General features: G+C 40.1%; 1 protein-coding gene across 1 annotated transcript in view; it reads left to right on the top strand.

Annotated features, from left to right (window-relative positions):
* Positions 1–796, top strand: part of CERK1 (chitin elicitor receptor kinase 1) — a 36,437-nt gene extending 35,641 nt beyond the window's left edge. The window contains exons 10-11 of the mRNA XM_086510801.1: positions 48–149; positions 248–796. Coding sequence (XP_086366927.1) covers positions 48–149; positions 248–397 — 252 coding nt within the window. The 3' untranslated portion in view covers positions 398–796. The remainder of the gene's footprint in view (positions 1–47; positions 150–247) is intronic.
* Positions 797–25,352: the final 24,556 nt, after the last annotated feature.

Here is a 25,352-nt window from a genome sequence, read left to right as displayed (position 1 = left end):
CTTTGAAACATGCATAATTCCATTGTGGTGATTCATTGCACATACAGTTTGAAGAAGTACTAAGCGACACAGTTGATGGAAAGGAAAAACTTCGAAGTCTCATTGATCCAGCTCTTGGAGATGATTATCCCCTGGAGTCTGTGTGGAAGGTGATTTGTGTGTCTAGTATGTTTCCTTTTACTGCTTTAGTTTCTCTGTGGGTTTAACGCAAGAAAATTGATTGAGGTCGCTCATGACTTTCATGCAGATGGCAACTTTGGCAGGAGCTTGCACAAGAGAAGAGCCTCTACTTCGGCCCAACATGAGGGTCGTGGTCGTCGCCCTCATGACGCTATCCTCTTCAACACAGGATTGGGAGGCAGACCATGGTATGCAGGGTGTTTTGTCTGGCAGGTAAGCATGAATGATTCGCTTGCTGTGCGTCAGAAATTTGCCCCAAGAGGCTTTTTTCTTTGCCTCAAATAATATCAGGAAAGTCCACATCGAACCAAGGAGACTTGTAATTTTACCAGTGCCCCCGCCCCTTTTATTGGGTCTGTAGGAAGAAGAGATTAAGAAGAGTAGAATTTATACTTACAGCCCCACTTCTTAAACACAAGTGAAGAATATTAAACCCTTGAACTAGTGTCTTGTATCAGTATTAGTCACATGTCAATTCATTATGAGCCGGAGCATTCTCCCTTGTGTTGGAAAACAAGAGCTTAAGCTTAGGGAAGTTAAATTGAACCTGTTATATGATGATAGACCTTGCAATATGATTACATATAAAGTTGATAAGTCCTAGAGTTTGTGCTTCTGCTGCTGCTGCTGATGTTACTTCCAAGTAGGGTAAAGGAGCTTCTAACGGGACTGGGTCCAAAACAAGGCCAACATTAAGTGGGATCTAATTTATCATGAAAATCTTAGGGATTCATGGTGCTTGACATGAGCTTTCTTTTGACATTAAGCTGGAGCTTGACATGAGCTTTCTTTTGACATTATTTTCATTCAATGTCTTTAAGTTGGGTCCTTTATCAGGGCCTCAAACAGAGATCCTCCAAAAATGTTTTCTCGTCCTTCAGGATGCGTTGGTGTGAGTTCTTTGTTTCCCAATTATCAAACTTCATTATAAGCGGTCGCTCTTTTCGATGTGTTCTTTGGTGCTCTCTCAGACGCCTTCTTGATCTGCAATTTCCTGACATTGCTTTTGCTGATTAAATTTACTCAGCTGCACTAAGCTGAGCATTCCTTCCAGGGTGAATCTGGGCTTATCCTGGATTCATCTAGGTATATATCATGTATTACATCTGGAATACGAGTAAAGAATGTGTGGAATTTGTGCCGGTGGGGATCTCAAGTATATTCAGCTTAAGGACGTTTTCTTGCTCCGCAACCACTTGATCTTTGTCGCTTGCATTGTAAAGCAAGGAACTGCCTGCTGCATTTGTCGCACGTGCATGCACATGGCCATACTCACATACAAATTGTGCTCAAAAATCTCGCAGAGAAATTGAGCTACATATTAATAAGGCATTGCTTTAGCTTGATATTACGGCTCATACAGCCACTCGACATCCTGAAGTGATGACCATGGAGTACACTGATGACTTTTCAAAGATGTCTCCTGCTGAGCCCAAAGAATATTCGGCATAAAATATAGTTATTGGAGATCCTGAGTGTCTTTGATGGCTCACATGGCTTATTCGACTTTTTAACACATGTTTAATGCAATGTACTTTGTTTTAATGAAGTGCCCATTTGCAAGAGAAATGAATTCTTGTTTTGTATACTTCCGTGTTTAATGGATTTAAATCAGCCCAACTCAAACTAGGAACATGATCTCACTTGGCATTCCACAACTTTGTGGTTATACAAGTGAAATTGTTTCTCTCTTGTTCAATGTTGTATCAAATGAATTCCTCTTTGCTCTATCGACCATAACTAACAAGTGGTATTAGAGCGAGTCATAACTCCAAATTCCGTGGTTTGTGTAATCTTGTGAGGGTACTTTCCAACAAAGGGTTGATTTCCACATATAGACAACAAAACTTTACATCTTCAAGGGGTTTTTATCCTCAACTTTTTTGGGCAAGCTTCAAAGCTTCATAGGGAAATCTCTCTCTCTCTCTCTCTCTCTCTCTCTCTCTCTCTCTCTCTCTCTCTCTCTCTCTCTCAAATTATAGTTGAGCCAAATTGAGGACTTGCAACCAAGCACATTCTAAATGGATGGGTATGTCTTTACCATTATTGATGGAGGTGCCTTGTTGATTGTGCATTTGTGTGAAGGTAGACATTGGTGTATCTTTTTGGAGTCTCCTAAAGAGCACTAAGACCTTTATAGCGCAGTGGGAGGAAAAGAGAGAGAGGCTCAAAACAACCAATTTCCATATTTGGAAAACCAAGCTTTGTATTGAGGCTACTAGTCAAAGTACCTATCACATAGCAATCAAAGCTAGACTCCACATAATCTGGCATCATCTTCTTCTCTATCACTTAGTTATCTTTCAAAGATGAGCAAGCCTTATGGATTCTTATAACCTCTCTACATAATAATTCCATACATCTCATTGATGAGTGTAATAGTGCTCATGTTGCATAGATTGTACTATACGGAAACTTTGGGGCCAGAGTGAAAGTCTAAAATTTGTCTAAAGCAACTATTATACAAGCTCGCCATGGAAGAGGGTGAAAAAATTTCTAGTTTGGTCAACCTACAAAAAACATTCACTCAACTCACCTTCATCCAATGCAAAGGTTTGAATGATAACAAAGTAGCCTTGCTCCTTAGTGCTTTGCTCGAAAGCTTTGAGCATATTGTGGCCATTCTTGAGGAGAAAGACCTACCCTTCCAGATGTTATCATTTCCTTGTAGAAAGAATAGAGGAAGAAGGAAGAGAGAGAGAGAGAGAGAGAGAGAGATCAACCTTCAAGGAGAGGAGGTTTAATAGTTTTATCTTCATCCAATACAATAATGATAAGAAGGCTTGTTTTAAGTGTGTAAAAACAACGCCACACAACTCAATGTTATTTTGCATCCAATCTTGTACTTATCATGGGAGGAAGGGGCACCCTCCTTCCAAATGCTACCAGGGCAAGGACAATGGCAACAACAAATCCAAAGCATCAATATGTAATAATTATGTGCTCAAGTCTAAAAGTATATTAGGACAGATGATGTGTATATGAAGCCAAATGAGCCCCCCTACAAAGAAGGGTTGAACCATATTCTTACTAGATGATTGAGAAGACACTTGGACTCACATGCTTTGTACTACACTCTTGTACTACCTCTTTAATTCCCTATTTCTCCTATATAAGAAGCTTGTACACTCATTTAGTAATTTATATAATGCAAGTTTAATGTGTATCTCTTGTCTAATAGTGTACTTATCAACATGAATGCCTCTTTGCTCTATCTACCATGATTAACAGGGGGGGGGGACATAGTTTCATGTTTTGTCTTAAAGAGATAAAATTCACTAGGGGGGCGGCCACTCACTTGCTACCAGACTATCAAGAAAACATAATGCTATATTCTCTAATTGATAGTCTGCCTTATCTTGAGACATGGTTGAGAAGAGGTGTCGAAGAATTGATGCTAATTCATTATCCAATTTAATGACAACTGCAAAGCTTGAAACGAGAAATGGCTGACATTGATCGAAAATGAGATTTCTATAATGATTATAGCTAGATTCTATCTCAAATTTAACCCACCATGAAAGGTAGTCATTTTTGCCTCTACGATGATTGAAATTTTGCTTTTACTAAGCTTGGTTAGGAAGCAAAAGTGTGATGGAGACAAAAGAAACAAGCTGAATCGTTACATTGGTCTCCATAGTGTACATCTTTGGTTCTTTTATGGAGGGATCTTTGACTAACCAAGATTACATATGACATTGGGGGGGCGGGGGGGGGGGGGGGGGGAGAGAGAGAGAGAGGAGTTGCATCGTCTATAACTATGATAATGTCATGCAAAAATTATACATAGTAGTCCAAATGATAGAGCAAGCTTTGGTACATAAGGCTAGTAGCCCAACATCGCAACATTAGCTTGACAACACTCGTAGTTTTTAATATGAGGGCTAACACACTACATGAGAGTGACTACGTCTTGCTTATTCCAACTGAGTGTGTGCATCGATGCACACACACACACGTACATGCTCTCTCTCTCTCTCTCTCTCTCTCTCTCTCTCTCTCTCTCTCTCTCTCTCTCTCTCTCACACACACACACACACACACACACACACACACACATCTACATGCTGACAAATAGAATAAGTCATGAGTTTTACTCATGCTATCTGACACAATCTGATAAGAATCCAGCAAAGATTACATATGTGGAGGTGTTGGCACTCACATTATCTTGCACGCATACGAGAGTACACACTTTAGATGCACATCCTCTGTTCTCTATTGCAAATTTTGACTTGCAGTGTACACAGGTACACACCCACGTATAGTCTCATATGCACATGTGTGCACACAAGGTGTATAATTTTTTACCCCCTGTAATGTTGTCACTTGATAGAATTTCTTTTCACTCCATGTACATAATCTCCTGTCGAGCATAGTTACCGGAATGCTGACCGCAACAATGCTCACTAATAGCCATGATCCCACACACACATCCTTTTATAATGGGGTTTTCCTTGATCCACCACTTGAATTCCATTGTAACCTGCAAATATCGCTTATAAGCTCTCAGGTATTCTTGTCAGTCACACCAAGCTTTTGGTTGTTTTGAAATTGTTGATAAACATGGATAAGTTGAAAAATATATTTTTGATGTTCCACCTCACTTGCTTTAATTACTTTCTCCTCTTCTTGTTGGTAGGCAACCAATGGATGCATCTACACAGGCTCTCTTTAAAGAAATTCACACACACACACACACACACACACACAACCACGTGGACTTGCATAAAGGTAGGGTGATTCAGACATTGTGATCAAAACCTTATCTACGCCGCTCACTCACACCCAGTAACTCATTGAAGGCTCTTGGCATATGGATGTGAGTATGTGCATAATCATGCATAACTGTAGATGTGGAGAACAAATGTCTCCTATGATTTTTGTATGTGTGTGTGGATGCAAGAGATCAGAGAAGAGGGTGAGAACTCACCAAAAAATACTAGTGCTTAAAGGTGGAGCTCCATACTCTGCCAAATCCGCGAGTGTGTGTGTGTGTGTGTGTGTGTGTGCGCGTGTGTGCACGCGTGTGTGAGTGTGTGTGTGTGTGTGTGTGTGTGTGAGAGAGAGAGAGAGAGAGAGAGAGAGAGAGAGAGAGAGAGCTCCCATGTGCGGGTGTTGCATGTGTCCTTACAGGCTCGCACACATGCTCTGAGTCGCAAAGGGAGATATCTTTTCCACACATATTCACACACGAATAAAACACACACCCAAGCTCATAAGAATCTACATCGCTCTCTTTGGAACACCCATGGTTGGTTGCCAAAGCTACATGCATAACACCTTGCAAGCACTTTTGGTTGGAGATATCAAGCCTCAAGCCATATCTCTGGGAGCTAGCACATGGTAGCATAGCTCTAGTTAATCGATCCCTTCTCCATGCACTGGCTTTCATCGCCACACACACACACACACACACACACACAAACAATAAGAACAACGGAATACGCAGCAACCGTGGAGATCCACATCCATCTTCTATCACCTACAAACCCACGACCATGTAGAAGTGAAAAAGAAGGCATACATGTAGGTCCACCTACTTAGTACATTTGAGTTTTTTGGTAAATAATGGTCTTTTATGGAAATTTTTATACCTACAGTGCGGAGTAAAGACAATGGAGTTTGTAGCATAAATGAAATTTCAATAGGTACTCAGATGAGTGTTGAGCTGATAATATCAACAAATGCAGGGTTATCTACTCTGGAAGAATAAAGCTACAAGGACATTATATATTTTGACATATTGAAGATTGATAGTAGCTGCTTGTTTTTCTTTTTCAGATGCCGTCAACCTCGTGTGAGGGTCCTGTAAGAGATAGTAGCATTTGGGATTTTTCAAAAAGTATTAGAATGCAAACAAGATACTTGCCAATTTTTTTAAATTTGGGGCAGATGCACACTCACAAAAAACAGAATGTGGGAATTGATTTCTCCTTGCTAGGTTGGAGCTACACAGTGCCTGTTAGTTTTTCTAAGCTTCATTGATGACAATCTTCATGGGAATAGTATAATGGACCTCTGCTTGCACACCTACTATGTACACTTTTTGGTACCGGACTTTTGGAAAACAAGTTCACCAAACAAAGGAGAGGTTGTTTGAGTTTTCTTTGGGGGTTTTTTATCATTATTAGTATCTCTTGGGATGTATTTGATCATAAACTTGAGTTTTCAAGGATATATAAACATGTAGATGAAACTAACGAAGAAACACGAAGTAACTAGCATATTAGTAATAGCGTAGTTCTTAAGCATAACTCTTTATTGATATAACTTTCCATAATGGTTATTTCTGGTTAAGACAATAATGCTGAAAAATAGAGAGAAACATGTTGCCTCCGAGTCTATCAATCCTTGTTGCATACCCTGGCTGGACACAAAAATGTTGCGACTTGTTGTAAGTGATGACAAATTCTATTAAACAACATATTGAGCTTCTACTAACCAGGTTCGACTAGATGAGTTTTGACTTGAAAATAACACATTTTCCTTTTTTACTTTTGAATGTTTTTTACTTTCAAGTGGTTGTGTTAGAGCCTTAAACCTCAAGTGAAGGTCTCAGTAGAGATAGCATTGACTGAAAATTTGTCTCTTGTACAAAGGAGATGCTGCATAAATTTGTACTTTTTAGAGATTGGTAATCTAGAAATTGGAATGGTACATAAATGTCAATAAATTCTTGACATTAGATTGTTGTGGGGACCTTGGCTTAACATAAAAGTAAGAAGATTTTTGCAGATTTTGAACCAAAATTGATAAGAATACACAATCTTAAAAATATCCAAAATATGGTTCATTTCTTTTTTTCATAAATCTAATCTCTGCTTAGCTGTTAGTTCTTTTTAATTTTGGACACCGATAACAAGGGAAGGGGTCACTTACACTTTTCTTCCCAAGTAATGCAAGTACTGGCGTGCTTGTGTTCTTGGCTGGTGCTTCCTTGGGATTACGAAGGCAATTGCAGCAATAGTTGGAGATCATTCAACATTTGGTTTTTTTTTTACGATTTATAGAGAGTCCATATGGGTAAATACTTCTTTGATAAATATATGTATTTATAAGTGATACAATTTCTATCAATATTGTCAATTGTATAATCTTGTCTCTGTCAATTCTAAGAGTTACTTTTTGTCTACTATAAAGATGTATTTTTTTACTCCTTGTCTGGTCTCTAGTCCCATTGTCTGGTTCAATAGTTTGTGAAATCAAACTATTGCTAGATAATCTTCAACACACACATTGAGACCTTTGAGAAGCATTATTTATAATTAATGTTTACAATTAACACTATATTTATTTTATTATTATTATTTTATTGCCTTTGCCACTCATTAATATGTATCATGTGCTAGTTAGAGAGAAGGAATTTTTAAATGCTCGATTTACACATTTTTCACAAACATGTTGTGCAAAGAGGGGTAATATAGATAAAGTAAAAAGAGAGTGTTTTGAAATTTTGAGAAAAGCATCAACAAAGGATTTCTAAATAGAACTTGAACGCATATGATATACAATGTTTGCACATGTACAAAGTGTATAAAATAGAACTCAAATGCATGTGATTTAATGTTACAATTTTATGGTACCGATGTGTGTAAACAAACTTAGAGCATTGGGGCTCTTTGTTCCCTAGCTAGGAGGTTTTGTGCCCCAACTTGTATTTATGCTCGTCAACCTAGGGCTAGCCACCTCTTGTATGGTAATGTTACAATATCATGGTACCGATGTGTATAAACAAACTTAGGACCATTGGGGCTCTTTGTTCCCTAGCTAGGAGGTTTTGTGCCCCAACTTGTATTTATGCTCATCAATCTAGGGCTAGCCTTACTTTTGTATTAGCACACTCAATAATACTACTTCCTATGTTGTGATCCCTTGAGCTGCTCCTTAATCTTTTGCAACTTTATGTGTATTTGTACAATCATATTTCCAATGTTTGGTATTGTAGCAAGCTTCAGCTCATATTTGGTGAGTGTCCGTATGGTAACATAACCTTTAGATGTTCTTAAAGAGCATGATATCATCAGATGAGCTTATTTTGGTTTTCTTTTCCACTGCTAACATTACTATGTAAGCAATTCCTTTTGTGCAAGTTCTCCTATAAAGCAATAATTTTGTGTGTGTGGTAAAATTGACCCTTTGTAGTCTTTTGTGGATCATGCTATATACCACATAGTCACTAGCCTTGACTAACACCAGTGATCTCTACTACATGGTGTCTTTTGAGGAGGATTTGGATGGGGATATAACTATCTACCATGTGCATACATTTTGCAAATACAAATTGTGCACGATGTCAATATGACCGTCATATTTTCATAATACATGAATTACAAAGTCTACAGATCATGTTTGCTCCTTTCTCAATGATGCAACAAAACATATTACCTCTGATAATGATTTATCACTTCTCTTAAGACCCATCCCTTATGGGAATACTACCACTCGTGCGAACACTACCTCTTATCAAGTTAAAGGAGTTGCCAAGATTGTGCTTACTGCTACTGCAAGTTGCAATTCTTTTGCACATATTGACCCTTTATAAGTACCTAGGATCAAGAAGAATCTTTTATCAGTATGTGCATTTACAAAGACCTTGTCTTGCAATCAAATTTGTGAATGATAGATGCATTGTGCATGACCTTAGTCTTAGTGCTAAAATTGTGGTGTCTGTCATTTTGTTTCATGGCATTTTAAGCTCAATGCTTACTATGTGGAAGATTCAACATGTGCAGTTTCTAATTCTAAGGCTAGTTTGGATGCAAACTCTTGTATGCTCATTTTGGTTATCTAAACTTTGCTAGCTTGTTGTGCTTTCAAAAATATGAAATGGTTCCTTCAATGTCTCCTCTTGAGGCACCATCTCAACATATATGTTAAGGTTGTATTTCGGGGAAATGCATTGTTCTACGCTTATTAAGGATGGTTTTGTGTGGGGTACTGGTAAATGTAGCTTGTCCATAGTGAGGTTTGTGGTTCAATGCACACTCATCTTTCGATAACTATTTGTACTTTGAGACTTCTAGTTATAATTATTCAAGGCACACTTAAGGAAAAGTTTAAATTGCTATTGTGTTTAAATCAATTTTGGCTTATGGGGTTGAAAACGTGTCCAATTGTAGCGTGGGAACCCTTCGTTCTGATCAAGAGAGGAGTATATGGCTAATTATTTTGATAAGACTTGCACTCCCACTTGTGGTATTACCATAATCAGGAGAATTTGTGCATTAACAACCCATAAAAGCTTGAGCGTACATAGTGAGACATTAAGACAATGTTTTTGAATGATGATTTGAATGAGGAGGTGTATGTAGTGCGGCCTTGTGGTTTTGTTAAACAAAGGTAGAAAAACAAGGTATGTGGTTGAAAAAGGTCTTGCTAAGGCAAGATCAAGTGCTTAGTATGACAAACTACATGCCCAATAGGTTTCATATGGTTTTCAACATAGTCCAATTCAGAGATTCTAGAGGAATTCCAAACAGCAAGAAAAAACTTTTGAGAAAACCGGACAAAGATTTATTCAACAAAAAAAAGAAACTAGGGGTTGCTAAAGAAAGAGAGGGCCTAATTTGAGTTCAAATTTTCTTTAATTGATCTATAGAGGAATCCCAAACAAAGACTAAGAAACGTCCTTTTTAATGGCTCAAAAACTGAGCAAAATGCCAATCAAAGAGACTTTCCAATATAATTTCTTCACCCTTTTCAATATTGTAGCTAAATTATTCTAATCACTATGCTACATAAGGAGGCATAGTAGAGAAAAAGGACAACTACATGAAGGTAGGGAAGAAGTATATATGAATAAAACTTCCAAGGATGATGGTTATGAAGCAAGTGCACTCTTCTTTGAGTCCATCAAAAAGTTAATTATGTGGCTTGCTATTGAATCCCATCATTCTAAATGATCAACGATAGTGTTACATGTATACCTCATCTTCCGTCACAAATGTACCGAGCATATATGCTCTCCTCTATCTCAACCAAGTGTGTCTTCTAGGGTATGGCTATGTGTATGCAGTCTATTGAGATTTTCCACCCTAAGGAGATCCCCCTAGTCCATGAACCCATCCTTTGAGACACCTCATCCCCCTCATCCACCTTGAAGCACCCCTAACCATCTAGTTATGCTATAAATGTGGAGAGTATGGACACTACCAACACAAATGGCAGCCTATTGAGATTTTCCACCCTAAGGAGAGCCCCCTAGTCCATGAACCCATCCTTTGAGACACCTCATCCCCCTCATCCACCTTGAAGCACCCCTAACCATCTAGTTATGCTATAAATGTGGAGAGTATGGACACTACTAACACAAATGTCTCTTCATGAGGGATCCACAGATTTTCTTCATTGCCCTAAGCCTAAAGACTTCTATACACAAGATTTTTGAAGCAATGTGCCTCTAATTCTAGTCAACCAAAGTAAGGAGAAATCACATTCCTAATAAATATGATACTTGTCAAATGATACCAGTCAACTTCCCTCATCAACCTCCACCCTCTACTCATGTGTCTCCTCAAGAACCACATGAAATCCTTACAAAAATGAGTGGCATTAGGCCTTGTTCTTCTAGTAAAATTGCAAGTCCAAAAACCAGAAAGGACTTCCACAAGAAGGAAGACTTCCTTAGCCTTCCTAGCCATAGAGATAGATGGGTGCCTACCTAGAGGCTGTGTCAGATCTTCAATGCTTCCCAAAGATGATCGGCTCTTCTGCTTCTATGCCTATGAGTGCAAAGGACTTTCTTCAAGAAACGTTTCAAAAAAATTCCTCTATTCTCTGCTTTGGATGGATCCAAACTTCTAAAGTGAGATGGTGGCTGCCATTCCATCCTTCTACCCCAGTGTTGTTGGTCCTAGTTGTGGACATCTACCTCTACAACTAGCTGAGTTCTATATGATGACTTACCCCACACTTCCCCCTTGAAGGAGTACAAGCGGAAGTGCAACGCGAGAGAGAGTGCGAGAAGAAGAGCACGACGATATGGTGAACTCGCTCTATTGTAATGTGTAGAGCATAGTGAGTTCTTATTAGGTTTTAACAAAAGAATATGTGTACATACCTGGCGGCCCACCCACTTACCTGGGCGACCACATTGGGATTTATACCCCAACAACATCCCACTTAAAGTCCAATGTGGTACAAAAGCTACTATACAAGCTAACATACAAGAGATGTAGAGAAGTGATGTACTACCCTACACCTAACTGCTTGCGGAAATGCGCAAAGCTCTCTGAGGGAAGTCCTTTTGTAAGTAGATCAGCAGGATTTTTTGTGGTGTGAACTTTGATAAGCTGAATTTGCTTATCCTCGAGCATTTCCCTGATGAAATGATACTTCACATCCACATGCTTTGTCTTTGAGTGATAAACTGGATTGCGAGCCAATTGTATAGCACTTTGACTATCACAATATAACACAAGCATCTCTTCTTTGATTCCCAAATCTGTTACTAGTCGATTAAGCCAAATTGATTCTTTGCATGCCTCTGATGCTGCAACATATTCAGCCTCTGTAGTAGACTGAGTAACACTATCTTGTAATCTAGAACGCCATGATACTGCTCCACCAACCAATGTAAAGACATACCCTGACTTAGACCTTCGGTTGTCTAAGTCACCTGCATAATCTGAGTCTGTAAAAACCTTTACACTTAGCTCCTGACTCCCATAGCATATACGCATACTCTTTGTAGCTTTCAGGTATCTCAATATTCCTTTCACTGCCTCCCAATGTTTCTTGCCTGGGTTTGACATGTATCGACTTACTACTCCCACTGCAAATGCAATGTCTGGGCGAGTAGCAATCATTGCATACATCAAACTACCCACTGTAGACGCATATGGAATCTTATCCATTTCAGCCTGTTCCTCCTCAGACACAGGACAATCTTGTTTGCTAAGTTTCACATATGGTGGCAATGGAACACTCAATGCCCTTCCCTTCTCCATATTGAAAGGTTGCAAAACCTTGTCAATATACTCTGTTTGAGATAACCAAATCAACTTCTTTGATATGTCTCTCTCAATGCGCATACCAAGTATATGACTTGCCTCACCCATGTCTTTCATGTCAAACGATTTTGCCATCTTTGACTTTAAAGCTGAAATTTCTTCCAAGTGCTTGCCAGCAATCAACATGTCATCCACATACAAAATAAGGATAAGCCAACTGCCATCCTTAGCCTTCTTTGTGGAACTTATGGTACCATGCCCTCGGTGATTGTTTTAAGCCATAAAGACTCTTTAACAATTGGCATACCAAGTCTTCCTTGCCTTTCTCAACAAACCCTTCTGGCTGCTACATGTAAATTTCCACATCTAAATCACCATGCAAGAACATTGTCTTGACATCCATTTGGTGCAACACCAAATCTAATATGGCAACCAATGCAAGAAAGCATCTCAATGTAGTCATCATCTCAATGTAGTCATCTTGACCACCGGAGAGAAGACTTCATCAACGTCAATGCCTTGTTCTTGCTTAAAGCCCTTGGCAACAAGCCTTTCTTTGTACTTTGGCTGACTATCATGAGCGGTGATCTTATACCTGTAAACCCATTTACAAGGTAGAGCCTTTTTGCCCTGTGGTAATTTAACTAGCTTCCATGTCTGGTTTTTATGCAGAGTTGTCATCTCTGACTGCATGGCCAATTGCCAATTCCTGGAGTCCTTCATTTGCACTGCTTCCTTGTAACATGAAGGCTCATTGCAATCAGTCAACATGACATAGTTCATAGATGGAACAAACCGATCAGGAGGTCGCGAGATACATCCAGATTTACGTAAAATAGGTGGCTCAAGCTCAGCCACAATCTGTGGTTCCACTCTATCCTGTCCTTGCTCCTCTTGAGCCCTGACATTTTGTCTTGCACGTGCAGGTCCATCTTCTTGGAAGAAAACTCTTCTAATCTCCTCAACCCTCTCTGGTTTAGAATGATATTTGGCTTCATTAAAGTGAACATCATTTCTGCGGATAACCTTTCTGGATTCGGGATCCCAAAGTCTATACCCCATCTCACCAGAATTACCATAGCCTAGAAAGATGCACTTTCTACTCTTTGGCTCAAGTTTGTTCCTTAATTCCTTTGGAACGTGAGTATATGCCTCACAGCCAAAGACTCTGAGATGCTTGTATGAGGGCACCTTGCATGACCATACCATCTCTGCCACTGAATCCTTCTGCAAAACCTTGCTAGGAGATCTATTTATAAGATGAACAGCTATTGATACAGCTTCAACCCAAAACCCATTTGGCAGATGTGCATTAGACAACATACTTCTGACCTTCTCTTGTATGGACCTATTCATCCTCTCAGCAACACCATTTTGAGGAGGATTGTAAGGAGCAGTAAGTTCAAGTTTTATACCTTTTGACTCACAAAAGTCCTGAAAGGCCTTTGAAACATACTCTCCACCATTGTCAGTGCGTAAGCATTTAAGCTTCTTGCCACTCTGATTCTCCACAAGTGTCACAAACGTTTTGAAAACACTAAACGCTTCATCCTTGTGCTTGAGAAATTAAACCCATACTTTCCTCGAGTAATCATCTATAAATGTCATAAACTAAGAAGCTCCCCCTAGAGATAGGTTAGGCATAGGTCCACACAAATCACTATGAACAAGTGCCAACTATGTATCTCTTCTACTACTTCTATGCTTATGTGGCTGCTGTGTTTGCTTACCATACAGACAATGTTCACAGAATTCAAAATCATTAAATGAAAAGCCAGGCAAATAACCAGAACAAGACAAGATTTCCATTCCCTTCTTGGACATATGTCCTAACCGGCTATGCCACAAAGAAACGTTCGGCTGCTCGGTTACATTGATTACATTTTAGAGACATTTGATACATAAATCATGTAAAGTCCTCCAGAATTTACTCCATGTGCTATTGTCATAGAACCCTTGGATATCTTCCACATGTTCTATCCAAAAGTGGTGATGTAGCCAGCATCATCAAGTAAACCTGTGTTGATCAAGCTCTTTGTAATTGCGGGAACATGTCTCACATTCTTCAACGTGAAAGAAGAGCCGTTCTGAAACTTCAATTGAACATCTCCAACACCTAAGATCTCACATGTTTGTCCATTGCCTAGCCGAACATGATCTTTAGTGGTCACATAAGAGGTAAACCACTCCTTGTTTGGAGACACATGAGTATATAATCCAGTCACTCAGTGCATGTCCATCAAATGCTGTAAGAAGAGCTGAGTCCATTGTATTCTTCAAGAAGTAGATGTCTCCTAACACTAGACTGTCATCCTCTGCAACAGTGTTTGTCACATTTATTTCTTGAATCTTCACTGAGGACTTGTTCTTCTCACCATGGTCTTCAGCTTTCTCTTTTTCTTTTTCTACTTTCCATTCTCTGCAGTCTCTTTTCATGTGACCCTTCTTGCCACAATGGTAGCATTCTATGTCACTCTTGCCTTTAGCACTGCGGGACTTGCTACGAGACTGATTCCTCTTTCCACCTTTGTCCTTTTCTTTGGTCCTTCCCCTGACAACTAAGGTTGTTCCTTTGCCTTTGTCCATTGTCTTTCTGTTGGTTTCTTCAATAAGTAGACTGCCTTCTACACCTGCTATGGTCAAACCATCTGGAGGTACAAAGTTACTCAAAGCTATGCGAAAAGTGTCCCAACTTTCCGGCAATGTGATCAACAGGAACATAGCTCTAGCAGGTTCATCAAACTTGACACCTTGAGCTGACAACTGACTGTAGATGGTGTTGAATTCATTCAGATGATTGGACATAGGTGTCTCTTCTTTCATCTTCAAGTCAACAAGCTTCTTAAGCAAGTATACCTGTGAAGCTGCACTCTGCTTCTCATAAAGATCACTCAGCTTTGTCCATGCTTCATAAGCCGACATCTCGTCTACTACATTGAAGTAAACGCTTTCTACCAAATTCAGCATAATGGTACAAAGTGCCAATTCATCCATTTCGCCCCATTCATCTTCGTCCATATCTTCTGGTTTTATCCCCTTGAGCTTTATAGGTTTTATCTGCTTCTTTTGTACCAACACGTGCCAAATCTGCTTCTTCCACAATGGGAAATTGGTTCCATCCAGCTTCTTGATATTGTAAAGAGCAGTGTCTTGTGATCCACACCAATAGCTACACTTCACAATAGTTTACTTTCCTGGGAAAAATTCGGCAGAGTTTCCCTTGTAAACTGACCTCTGAACCAATATCAACCTGTCAAATGAACCAAGAAAGCTTCAGATTCTGCAGAAATTTCAGCAGAGTCTCCTTTGTAAAATGGCTCTGGTGTACTCGAAAAACATACCAAAAACAACTCAAAAACCACTGTCTCTCTAACACTGTAAGCTGCGGGTAAACTTGTCCTGCACCTGTACTATCCCTCACTGTCCTGTCACTATCCTGTAAGCATAGACTGCAACAATGCCTCAACGGCAGTAAAGCAAAGATGCAATCCCAACTGTCTAACTCGCAGTCAATACATCCTAGCTGCCTATCTAAGGGTGCTCGAGGGATCGCTCCAAGACCTGTATCACCGAAAGGATCTCAACGTTCGAGAATCCCCCAGCTCAATAAAACCTCACTCGACCCTCAACAAAGGCTGCAGTAAATCTGACAGTACATAGACTTCCCACAAAGTCATACATCCACAAATTTCCACTATATGCTATAACCGTTGCGGCGGTTGTTTGCTGCGTGACTCACAGCTTGCAAACCCTCAACAGACATACATCATCTCTGACAATACATCCCATGTGGAAGTACCTGCAATGTCAGGATGAAATCTGGAATATCAAGCAACAAACACAAGCTACCTAATGAACTAGTGGATGTTGCCTACAGTCTGTGTGTAGATGCGTCCGTGTCGTATGTGACACGCCTCCAAGAACTGTGAGCCGTCCTTCGATGTGTAGACAGCCACAAATCAGCACTCTGGGAGTGCCGATATCCTCAGCACCTGCAATCGTAGGCCGAAACCCCAAATTTGCAGAGTCGGATCTGCACCCACCGAGACCACGTAGTCGAAAATGGTCTGCGCAAAACTTTGTCGAAGCCGAACAGTGGCCGAGATGACCTCAGAATGAAATTTTGAGAACACCTTGCCCTTTGGGCTTTCCCATAGGATTTGGGGTCGTGTCTTCGCCTATCAAATCTCACTCCAATCTGAGCAGGTGATTCTAGCTTCCTGCAATGCTGCCCCGAGCCTCGATATGAGCTCTGATACCAGTTGAAGGAGTACGAGCAGAAGTGCAACGCGAGAGAGAGTGCGAGAAGAAGAGCACGACGATATGGTGAACTCGCTCTATTGTAATGTGTAGAGCATAGTGAGTTCTTATTAGGTTTTAACAAAAGAATATGTGTACATACCTGGCGGCCCGCCCACTTACCTGGGCGACCACATTGGGCTTTATACCCCAACACCCCCCTCTCACTCATTATATGAGTCCTCAATTCACAGTCTTTGTTAATGGGAATCAGCTTATAGGAATCATTTTGGAAGGTTTCTCATATATCAATCTCTTGCCTAAATTTATTATCCACTACTTCTTGACTGGAAACTTTCATTTATGAGATCTTTTAAAGATATGTTTGCTTGAATTTACCATGACCTTGAGGAAGCTAGGTGTTTACACTATTCCCTTAGTTTGCACCTTTAAACTCAATCCCAGGTCATCAAACCTAAGCTTGATTACATGCAAGAAGTTGGTTTCATTTTCCCAATAGAGCTTTCATGATATGGGTGTCCCTTTAGGTTGCTCCAGTAGTCAAACAAGATCAAGGTATGTGGGTTTTAGAGCACTAAATAAGGCCATTTTTGAAGATGAATTACCCTATCTATTGAAAGGGTACATGGAGACGTGGCTTTAAATACTCTAGATACCTTTATTGGACGATTTTAGTGGCTACAAGCATGTCGTCATCATCCATCCTAATGATCAAATAAGATAGCCTTTGTGATGCCCTTTGGTTTGAAGAATGCTCTCCTTAGTTTAATCAAGCTAGCTTACTCATAATTTTTTTGAGGATTTTTATGGATATTTTTTCTAGTTTCTCAGGGACATAATTTTCTACTTCGGTGGATATATTTTTCCTCTCTCTCTCTCTCTCTCTCTCCCAAATCATTAAAGAATAGCACTAGTCGCTCAGTACTGTTGAGAAAATCCACTGAAGGTTAGCAATCTAGCTAGCTTTGAGAGAGCACAAAGATCCTCTTCTAGTGAGTAGATTTCCAAGCCTTGGGAACTATAAAGTCTTTTAGTTTATCTATTTTGGCCATGGTTGGGAATCTATAATTTTGGTATAGACCCCTAGGGGCATGATCTCTCATTTGATATAAGAGCATGATTTAACTAGCACAATGACCTTAACTTTCAAATAATGGGAAAAAGAGAGATTGCTACATTCTTGTATGTTGTTTGCGAAAGAATCACTTCATTGGTTTAGCTATTTGCATTCAAATATTTATATGGTAAATTGGGTTGGTCTTGACTTTGATGAATGAAATAATTGAAGAACATTCATTACAAGTGGTAGCAAGATACCTAGTTTGCAATAATCTTTGAAACCAAATATCATGAGGTATTAACAAAGGTCTATTGTATGGTATCATGTGATTGTACAATGGGGGGTTGTATGAGGGAAAAAAGATATTTTGCAAAGGCGAGTCCCATATATAGGGGTCAAAAACATGCAAGCGACGTCTCCCTAGTGCAAATATAAGTGTTATCTTTGGTTAACATTTTTCATGATTGATAAACAAGTTGACTCAATACCATATTCTTGTTTTAAGGGAAGCCAATAGGTGTCTCTCTCCACCTAGTGCAAATATAAGTGTTATCCTTGGTTAACATTTTTCATAATTGATAAACAAGTTGACTCGATACCATATTCTTGTTCTAAGGGAAGCCAATAGGTGTCCCATGTTAGTGGTCAAAAATAGAATTTGTTGCGTGCAAGCGACGTCTCCCTAGTGCAAATATAAGTGTTATCCTTGGTTAACATTTTTCATAATTGATAAACAAGTTGACTCGATACCATGTTCTTGTTTTAAGGTTAGTGTCTATCTCTCCACACAAAAAAAAAAGTAAAATAGAATTTAGCCTTTAATACAAGTATAAAGCATACTATGTTATAACAAATCAAAGAGATAAAGGTGATATACCTACTTGTTGACTTTGTTTCTTTTTTTTATCATACCCTATAGAGGGAGTATTCTCTCTTTCTCCTAAGAGGCCTTGTTGATGATAAGATTTTATCCATCATTGTTTATGATACATGCCAAAATTTAATAAGCTATCAGTGCCATAGTTTAATTGAACATTATTTTTCTTGTACTTGCCCTTGTTGCTATCTTTTGTTGGGTTGTTTTCCAAATGGATGTGGTATTTATTTTTTTGAATTGACTTCTCAAGGAAGAGGTTTATGTAGAGCAACCAACAATGTTTGAGTTGCCCCATTCAAAAAAGAAGGTTTGCAAGTTGAAAAAGGCTTTTTATGGCCTAAAGAAATCACTAGGAGCATAGTATGTCAAGATAGATGGGTATTTCAAAAATCTTGGCTTTAAAAGCAGAGCTTCCGATGCAAATTTTCATGTGCTAAGAGAGAACATAGATCGGATCATTTTTATCTCATATAAAGATGTCTTAATTATCAGAGATGTTCATGAAGAGCTCATTCATATGGCATATAAATTAGCTTCCCAAGCACACGTTCACCATAAAATCCACATGGCCATACATCACATGTCTCAACAAACATCAAACTACCTAGGTACAAGCCTAATATCCCCGGATCAATCAACAAGCAACCATATTGTGCACCCAAAAGCAGCCATCCATATTGAACCTCCTCTTCAAGATCCTTAGAGTCTCTCAAATCAAATGCCGTTGAGAGCACATAGCATACATGAGCCTCACAACTAACTAGAGCTTCCCCTGAAGCCGAGTGCAACGTCCTCATCTCAAAAAAAATTGGCAACTTTATCTCATTGCAAAGAATCATAGAAGATAAGTGACCCTCTTTTACTGACATCCATAAGATCACCAACCTAAACGTCATTAGAGGAGCTTCCAAACCCAACCATAGCAGATAACATCACTAACCTAAACATCATCCGATAGAGCATCCAAACCCAACCATAGCCAATACACTATCCAAGGAAGTAAAGAAACCCATGCGTCCAATATCCATGCGTATTTAGCCTTGTCACCCCCTCAAACTTCATAACCATTAGAAACCTTTGAACAATCAAAATTTGTATCAAAGATAGTTTCACTTGAGATTTTAGCTTGATCACATGAAAAATAGCTTTAACCTATAAATATTCATCCAAGTATGAAGAGAGGAAAAGATAAATGTACAAGAATGGAGGGGAGAGATAGAGGGTAATGAGAGAAAGAGTAAAAGAGAAGCTTTTTGTAGGTGATAATGTCACACACCTTTTTCCACAACTGAAACTCATTGGGACTTTGGGCGTTAGAATAGGTTGAAAGCAAATGCCTAGCTTTACTACCACCCATACAAACTTTATTAGGGTGATCTTGTGTACTTCCAGACGCCTTCTTGTCCTTTGATACCTCAACAGCACCCCCATGTAGACCAATGCTTTGTAGAATAGATTCGAGTTCTCGTATATACTCCTCTCTTCTTTTTGCAGGCTCCATATTCCAAGCGTAATTAATATGGAGCATAATCAACTTGTCAAGAATTTGTAGACGGGCATGAAGGGTGCACACATGCACATTTATCAGTGGTATTGGAAGAATAGGATCCCAATTTGGATCATCCATGTTTTGATTAGAGGTACTTGCTGGTCACAACTTAGGATACCTTGAAACCATTGTTGTGGTGCTTTACCCACTCCTTGTGTAGTGGGTACACCTTTTGCAGAGTTGACTATAACTTTGCCTCTCTTACCCTTACCACCTTTCGACTTGCTGGCCTTTGCACCCTTGCCCTCAGTTCCCATTGAGACTTTACTGCGGCAGCAATAAATGCATGGAAAGAGGGTCATTGCACCTTGCTTGCACCCTAACATACACTTGAGCGTTTTCAAGTCTTCTGCCGAATGCCACTCAACTTGGAACGTTCCAAGATCTAAAACATGCAATCTCTGTCCTTCTTGATGTTGCTAAATGACATCAACAATTGCGGTGTGATTGAAATACCATTTCAGAGTCTCATGTGTCTCATGTGGGAGATGAAAAGTTGCCAGCCACCAAATATTTTTCTCTGATTGAACACCTAAACAAGTGTTTCCCTTCTCATTTCCATTTAGCTCTACATTGACACCAACTAAGGCCCTTCTCATCAACGTAACACTTACCCTTTTGAGCGGTTGACCTTTAATAACTTGGCACTCATCAAGCTTTATAACAAATATCACTTTCCCATGACACTCTTCTTGTGTCAACCCATAAAATCTTATCATTGACTCTTGGAGCTTCAACAAGTCAACATACACATTGTTGAACTCGTTGTAGTGGAAGAATTTGTTGTCTTCTAATGGCATGTCATCCTCCACATACTAAAATCCGCCTAACAAGCTTGCAACATCATTATTGGCATACTTTTTTGCAACACTGACACTGTAAAGCGTTGGCAAAAACCAAAACAAACCTTTTGTCCGATGATCGAGTGTGACACTTCTATACAAAGCTTCATAGTCCTTGAAACTTATTCATGCGCTGTCACACACCTCCATCATCTCTTGAGGCAACACAATGCTCTTTAGCTCATTGAAATACTTCTGCCGCAAAACACTAGCAATGCCAGTGTTTGATGGATCATCTAGTAGCTCAACCAAGTCCTTTGGCTTGATGATATGCTGCAACAAAGCACGTCCGATTGTTTGAGCATCTGGATTGATTCCCATCATCATTCGAGCCAAGTTTATGCATATTGAATTACTGTTACACCAACCTGCACAACATGTAGGAAATCAAAATCTTGCATCAGTATTCTTACCAAGTTTGACGGAAACATTTCGTTTTGAGCTCCACCACTTGAGGATAGCAAGGACATCCCTTGTCTCTTGCACTTAGGAATGTGATAGCCGAAGGGAATGTGTGTGAGATGATCGATTCACCGATGCATATTCCGTGAAGTGTGTTGTAGTTGAACAAAATTGTCTAGTCAACGCTCCTGCTCTTTTCTTTTTTGTTGTACTTTTTCATTGAGATTCTTCATCTCATCGTTAAATTGCTTCGTCTTCTTGTTGGCTTCCTCTCTAACTTGTTGTAGATCTTTCGTGGACTTCTCTTGCAATGGAATAGGTAGCCAAGAGATGTTTACTTGCTTCCCTTTATTGACAAAAGTTGAATACAATCTCCAGCAGTAGCCAAACAGTCTGTATCTTCCATCTCCAATAAAACGCGAAAGCTCAGTGACATTACAAAAGGGTAGTGGTGCATTAGTCGTTGGATCACCATGGTAAATGTGGCCATCAACCCATAAGTTGATTGCCTTGCACCCAATGCTTTGTAGCTGATCATTCGATGTGCCAAGTCACAACGGTAGCGTACTCCTGCTCCAGATTAGCATTTAATTGATATTGTTTTGGCCTATTAGTAATGTCTTGCAGTGGAGGGTGATTAAATGACATGTTTGTTAGCTAATCAAGCAAAATAGAGAGAGAATGTGTAATGGAGACTGCTACAAGCAGGAAAAGCTGGCTATGGAGGAAAAAAGTGGAGAGTACTCAGAGATAGTAGAAAAGGATTATGTTGTGGAGGGAAGAAAGAGAGGGAGTGTAGCTCAATCTCCTTTGAATTCAAAATGTTGATCACGAGAGCTTTAGAGAGAGAAATGCTACTGCAAATAGAGGTAATGGAGTTATCCATTGCTCTCACCTAGAGCTGGAATAGGAGAAGCATGAGAGAGAGAGAGAGAGAGAGAGAGAGAGAGAGAGACATGAAATGAAGAGAGTGGGAGAGAGAGTAGATCTGCAACCTTGGAGGATCTGCACTTTCTGTCAAATGTAGACACCATAGAATGTCCTCTTGATGATGGGAGGTGGAAGTTGTTGGAATTAGGGTTGCAGAGAAACGCACACAGCTTGGAGAAGATGAAGGAATCTCAAGGCACACAATAGAGAGTGTATTACTTGGTGTGCAATGGAAAGATAGATAGCCCTAGAGTGATGGGCGTATATACAATGCACGGGGGAAAAAACCTCCTAAAGAGGGAAAAAATGCCCCGGCGGTCCTAGTGTATTCACACACATCACTACCACATGTATATGGTAACAGAAGTGACAAGAGAGAAAAGGGGGGGAAAGAGAAAGAGTTGGCTCACATTTTAGAGAGAGAATGCAGTGAGATAATATGCAAAATCTGCTTTTTTGGTAAGGGGAGCTGAACAGTGATTCTTTTAATGAGAATTAAGTGAGAGAGAGTGTTTTATATGTTAGAGAGAGAGGAGAGAGATGGGAAAAAGACATTTTAAAATTCAGTTACCCACCTCTGTTTTGAGTTAGTACAGCCTACTTTCAAAATACAAAATATACAAATGGTATTTTTAAAAATCTCAGCATGGGTCTTTTGGCCCTCTCTTTTAGGCTTGGTTAAACTTGGCTTAAGCTTTAAACATTTTCTTAAACAACCAAATAAAGAGGCCTTTTTATACCCCATTCACTTCCTAATGTACTCCTTACTAGGATGAGTCAGCACAACACCCACAACCAGTTGACTGGCATTAGTATGCACATGAAAAGGGAGAGACCAATTGGGAGCCACTAGAATAGGTGCTTCAATGAGGTGTCTTTTGAGGTATGCAAATGCTTCAGCCTCATGTTTGGACCATTGGAAGGATATTGTAGCACTAGTGAGTTGGGTCAATGGTTGAGTCACCATGCATATAAACCTATGATGATGATAGCCTAAGTGGCCTACAAAGTTCTGAACACCTATCTTTAAGATGGCCTCATCTTCTTTGGGTCAGGGGCTAAACCTTTAGCAGACACCACACGGCCTAGAAGTGTGCCTTCAGTGACCAAAAAATGACATCTGTTTGGATTGAGCTTCAGGGGTGCCTCTTTGCACTTGAGGAAGACAGCAAAGAGTTGAGGGTTGTACAAGGATGTGCCCGCATTGAGGCCCAGCACTCGGGTATAGAGACTGAATGACTGAGAGGGTGTCACTTCTGAGTTTTGCATCAAGCCGGAGCATATCGTAAAGTGACACTTGTTGAAAGATGTTCTTTAAGATTGCTTCCGCTGCGGGCTTAGCTCGTTTGATCTGGCCTTCCTCTGGAACTTTGACTTGTTGCAAGTCAGCTATTGCTTCTAAGAAGGCTCCATCAATGTGAGATAGCATAGAGGTTGGCCTACTCTTAGCACCAATGAAGGGCTCGTCAGTTGGGTCTGGTTGTGGAAGTGGAGATGGATGAGATGGACCTGTTGAAAAGCTGAGAGCAAGAGCTACTCTTTGTGCCCGAGTGAGGACGCCAGCAGGCTCTGCCACTTGTTGTGGACAAATCGCATGAGTAGTAGGTGATGGCTGAGGGATGGTGTTCACTGCGATCAGATTGATCTTCGGAATGTGATTTCTTGCTGCTTTTGAGTTGATCCTGAAGATGAGGATGCCCTTTGCTTGGGACAATCCTTACTATAGTGTTCCTTAGACTCTCGGAAATGACGGCAAGGATGAGACCCTTTAGGTAAAGGACATTTGCTCTTGTAATGCCCATATTCTCCACATCTGTAGCATAAAATGGACCGATTTGATGCAATATGGAGGAGGAGGGATCATAGGTATAAAAATTTTGAGACGGAAAAGTACTTTACATACCTTGGACAATAGGGGTATTGAGCAAAGGTGGCATGTAATTTGGATGGCCATAGGGGGAAACCATATTGAATGTTAGTGCTAGCCCTTGTTGGAGAGAAGGATTGAGACTTTGCTGTATTTGCCGCAATCCCTTGATATAGTAGCAATCCTTGTCTTCATGTCCATACCTTTCACAAAAGTGACAATAGGCACGAAGGGGACAGTCCTGTGGAGGGTGTCCTGGAGAGCAGCATGAGCTGCACCATACCATAGCCTTAGTCTCTTGTTGAGACCTAAGCTCTTCTAGCTCCCTCTTGATTTGATCCAAAGCCTCGTGATGTGGGGGCTTCTACTGTCTAAGAGAGATTGATTTCTCCTCTTGAAGAGTGCATTGTAGCTTTAGGATTCAAGTTCCCTACGTAAAGAAGTCAAAGGGTCATATGGACTCTCCAAGAGTGCAAAGGTAGTCTCTACCTGAGAAGAGTCGGTAAACAACTTCATTGCCCCCTCTATCCTAGTAGCAGCCGCAAAAACTCCTCCAGATAGGCGTCAGGTCGGAGATTCTCTCTGAATTTTTGCTAAGAAGTCTTTTGAAGAGAATTTTCTACCCATTTCTTGACCATAAACTCACCTGGTTGCTAAGGAAGCTTGGCCACCAGAGGCTTTTTTCGGGTCATGAGTTCCGCAAAATTCTCTTTGGGCTGAAGCAACGGGTTGTCCAACTCATCCATAACATTTTCTTGGAAGTCGCTTGGTCTGAAAGCTTCACAAAATTGTTTTCTTAATGTAGCTCAAGTAGTAAAGTGATTCTCTACAAACTGATTGTACCACTTGTCTGCTAAGCCATCCAAGGTAGATGGGAAGAGTATTAAGTAGGCATTTTCTCGGTTGAGGCCACGACCTCTGTAGACAGAAATAAACCTCCGGGCATGGTCGTCAGCATCCTCTATGGAGAGACCCTTTAAGTTGAAAACTTCATATTCACCTTAGCTAGAACGCTTGTGAGCTTCTCCATGGTTGAATGTGCAGGAGCTTGTTGCATTGGAGCTTGTTGTAACATAGTGGATGAGAAGTTTATCAATGGGGGTGATTGGGGTTCCTCCATTGACTTTAAATCTCTACGTTCAAAGGAATCAAACCAGGTGGCGGCATCCTCCTCTAGAATTAACCCAAACCGTGCGAATTGTGTGGGAAAGTCTAGGACTTCCTCATCTCTAATGACGCGCATAAATGCTGCCACATGATCCCTTGGGTCCTATTTCTAGAATATTTCTTGTTAACCCATTTTGGACTTGACATGGTCTGATTCTTTGGTGATCCATCAATCTAAGCATAGGATCCCCCAGTCATCCTCAATGAGCTCTTTTTGGCCTAGGATATGGTACATGTTCCTCACCTAGGGGTGCTCCTAATCCA

This window comes from Adiantum capillus-veneris, chromosome 4 (genome assembly GCF_014529385.1).
Source record: "Adiantum capillus-veneris isolate H3 chromosome 4, ASM1452938v2, whole genome shotgun sequence".
Classification (NCBI taxonomy): domain Eukaryota; kingdom Viridiplantae; phylum Streptophyta; class Polypodiopsida; order Polypodiales; family Pteridaceae; genus Adiantum; species Adiantum capillus-veneris.
This window is presented reverse-complemented; position numbering and strand designations above follow the sequence as displayed.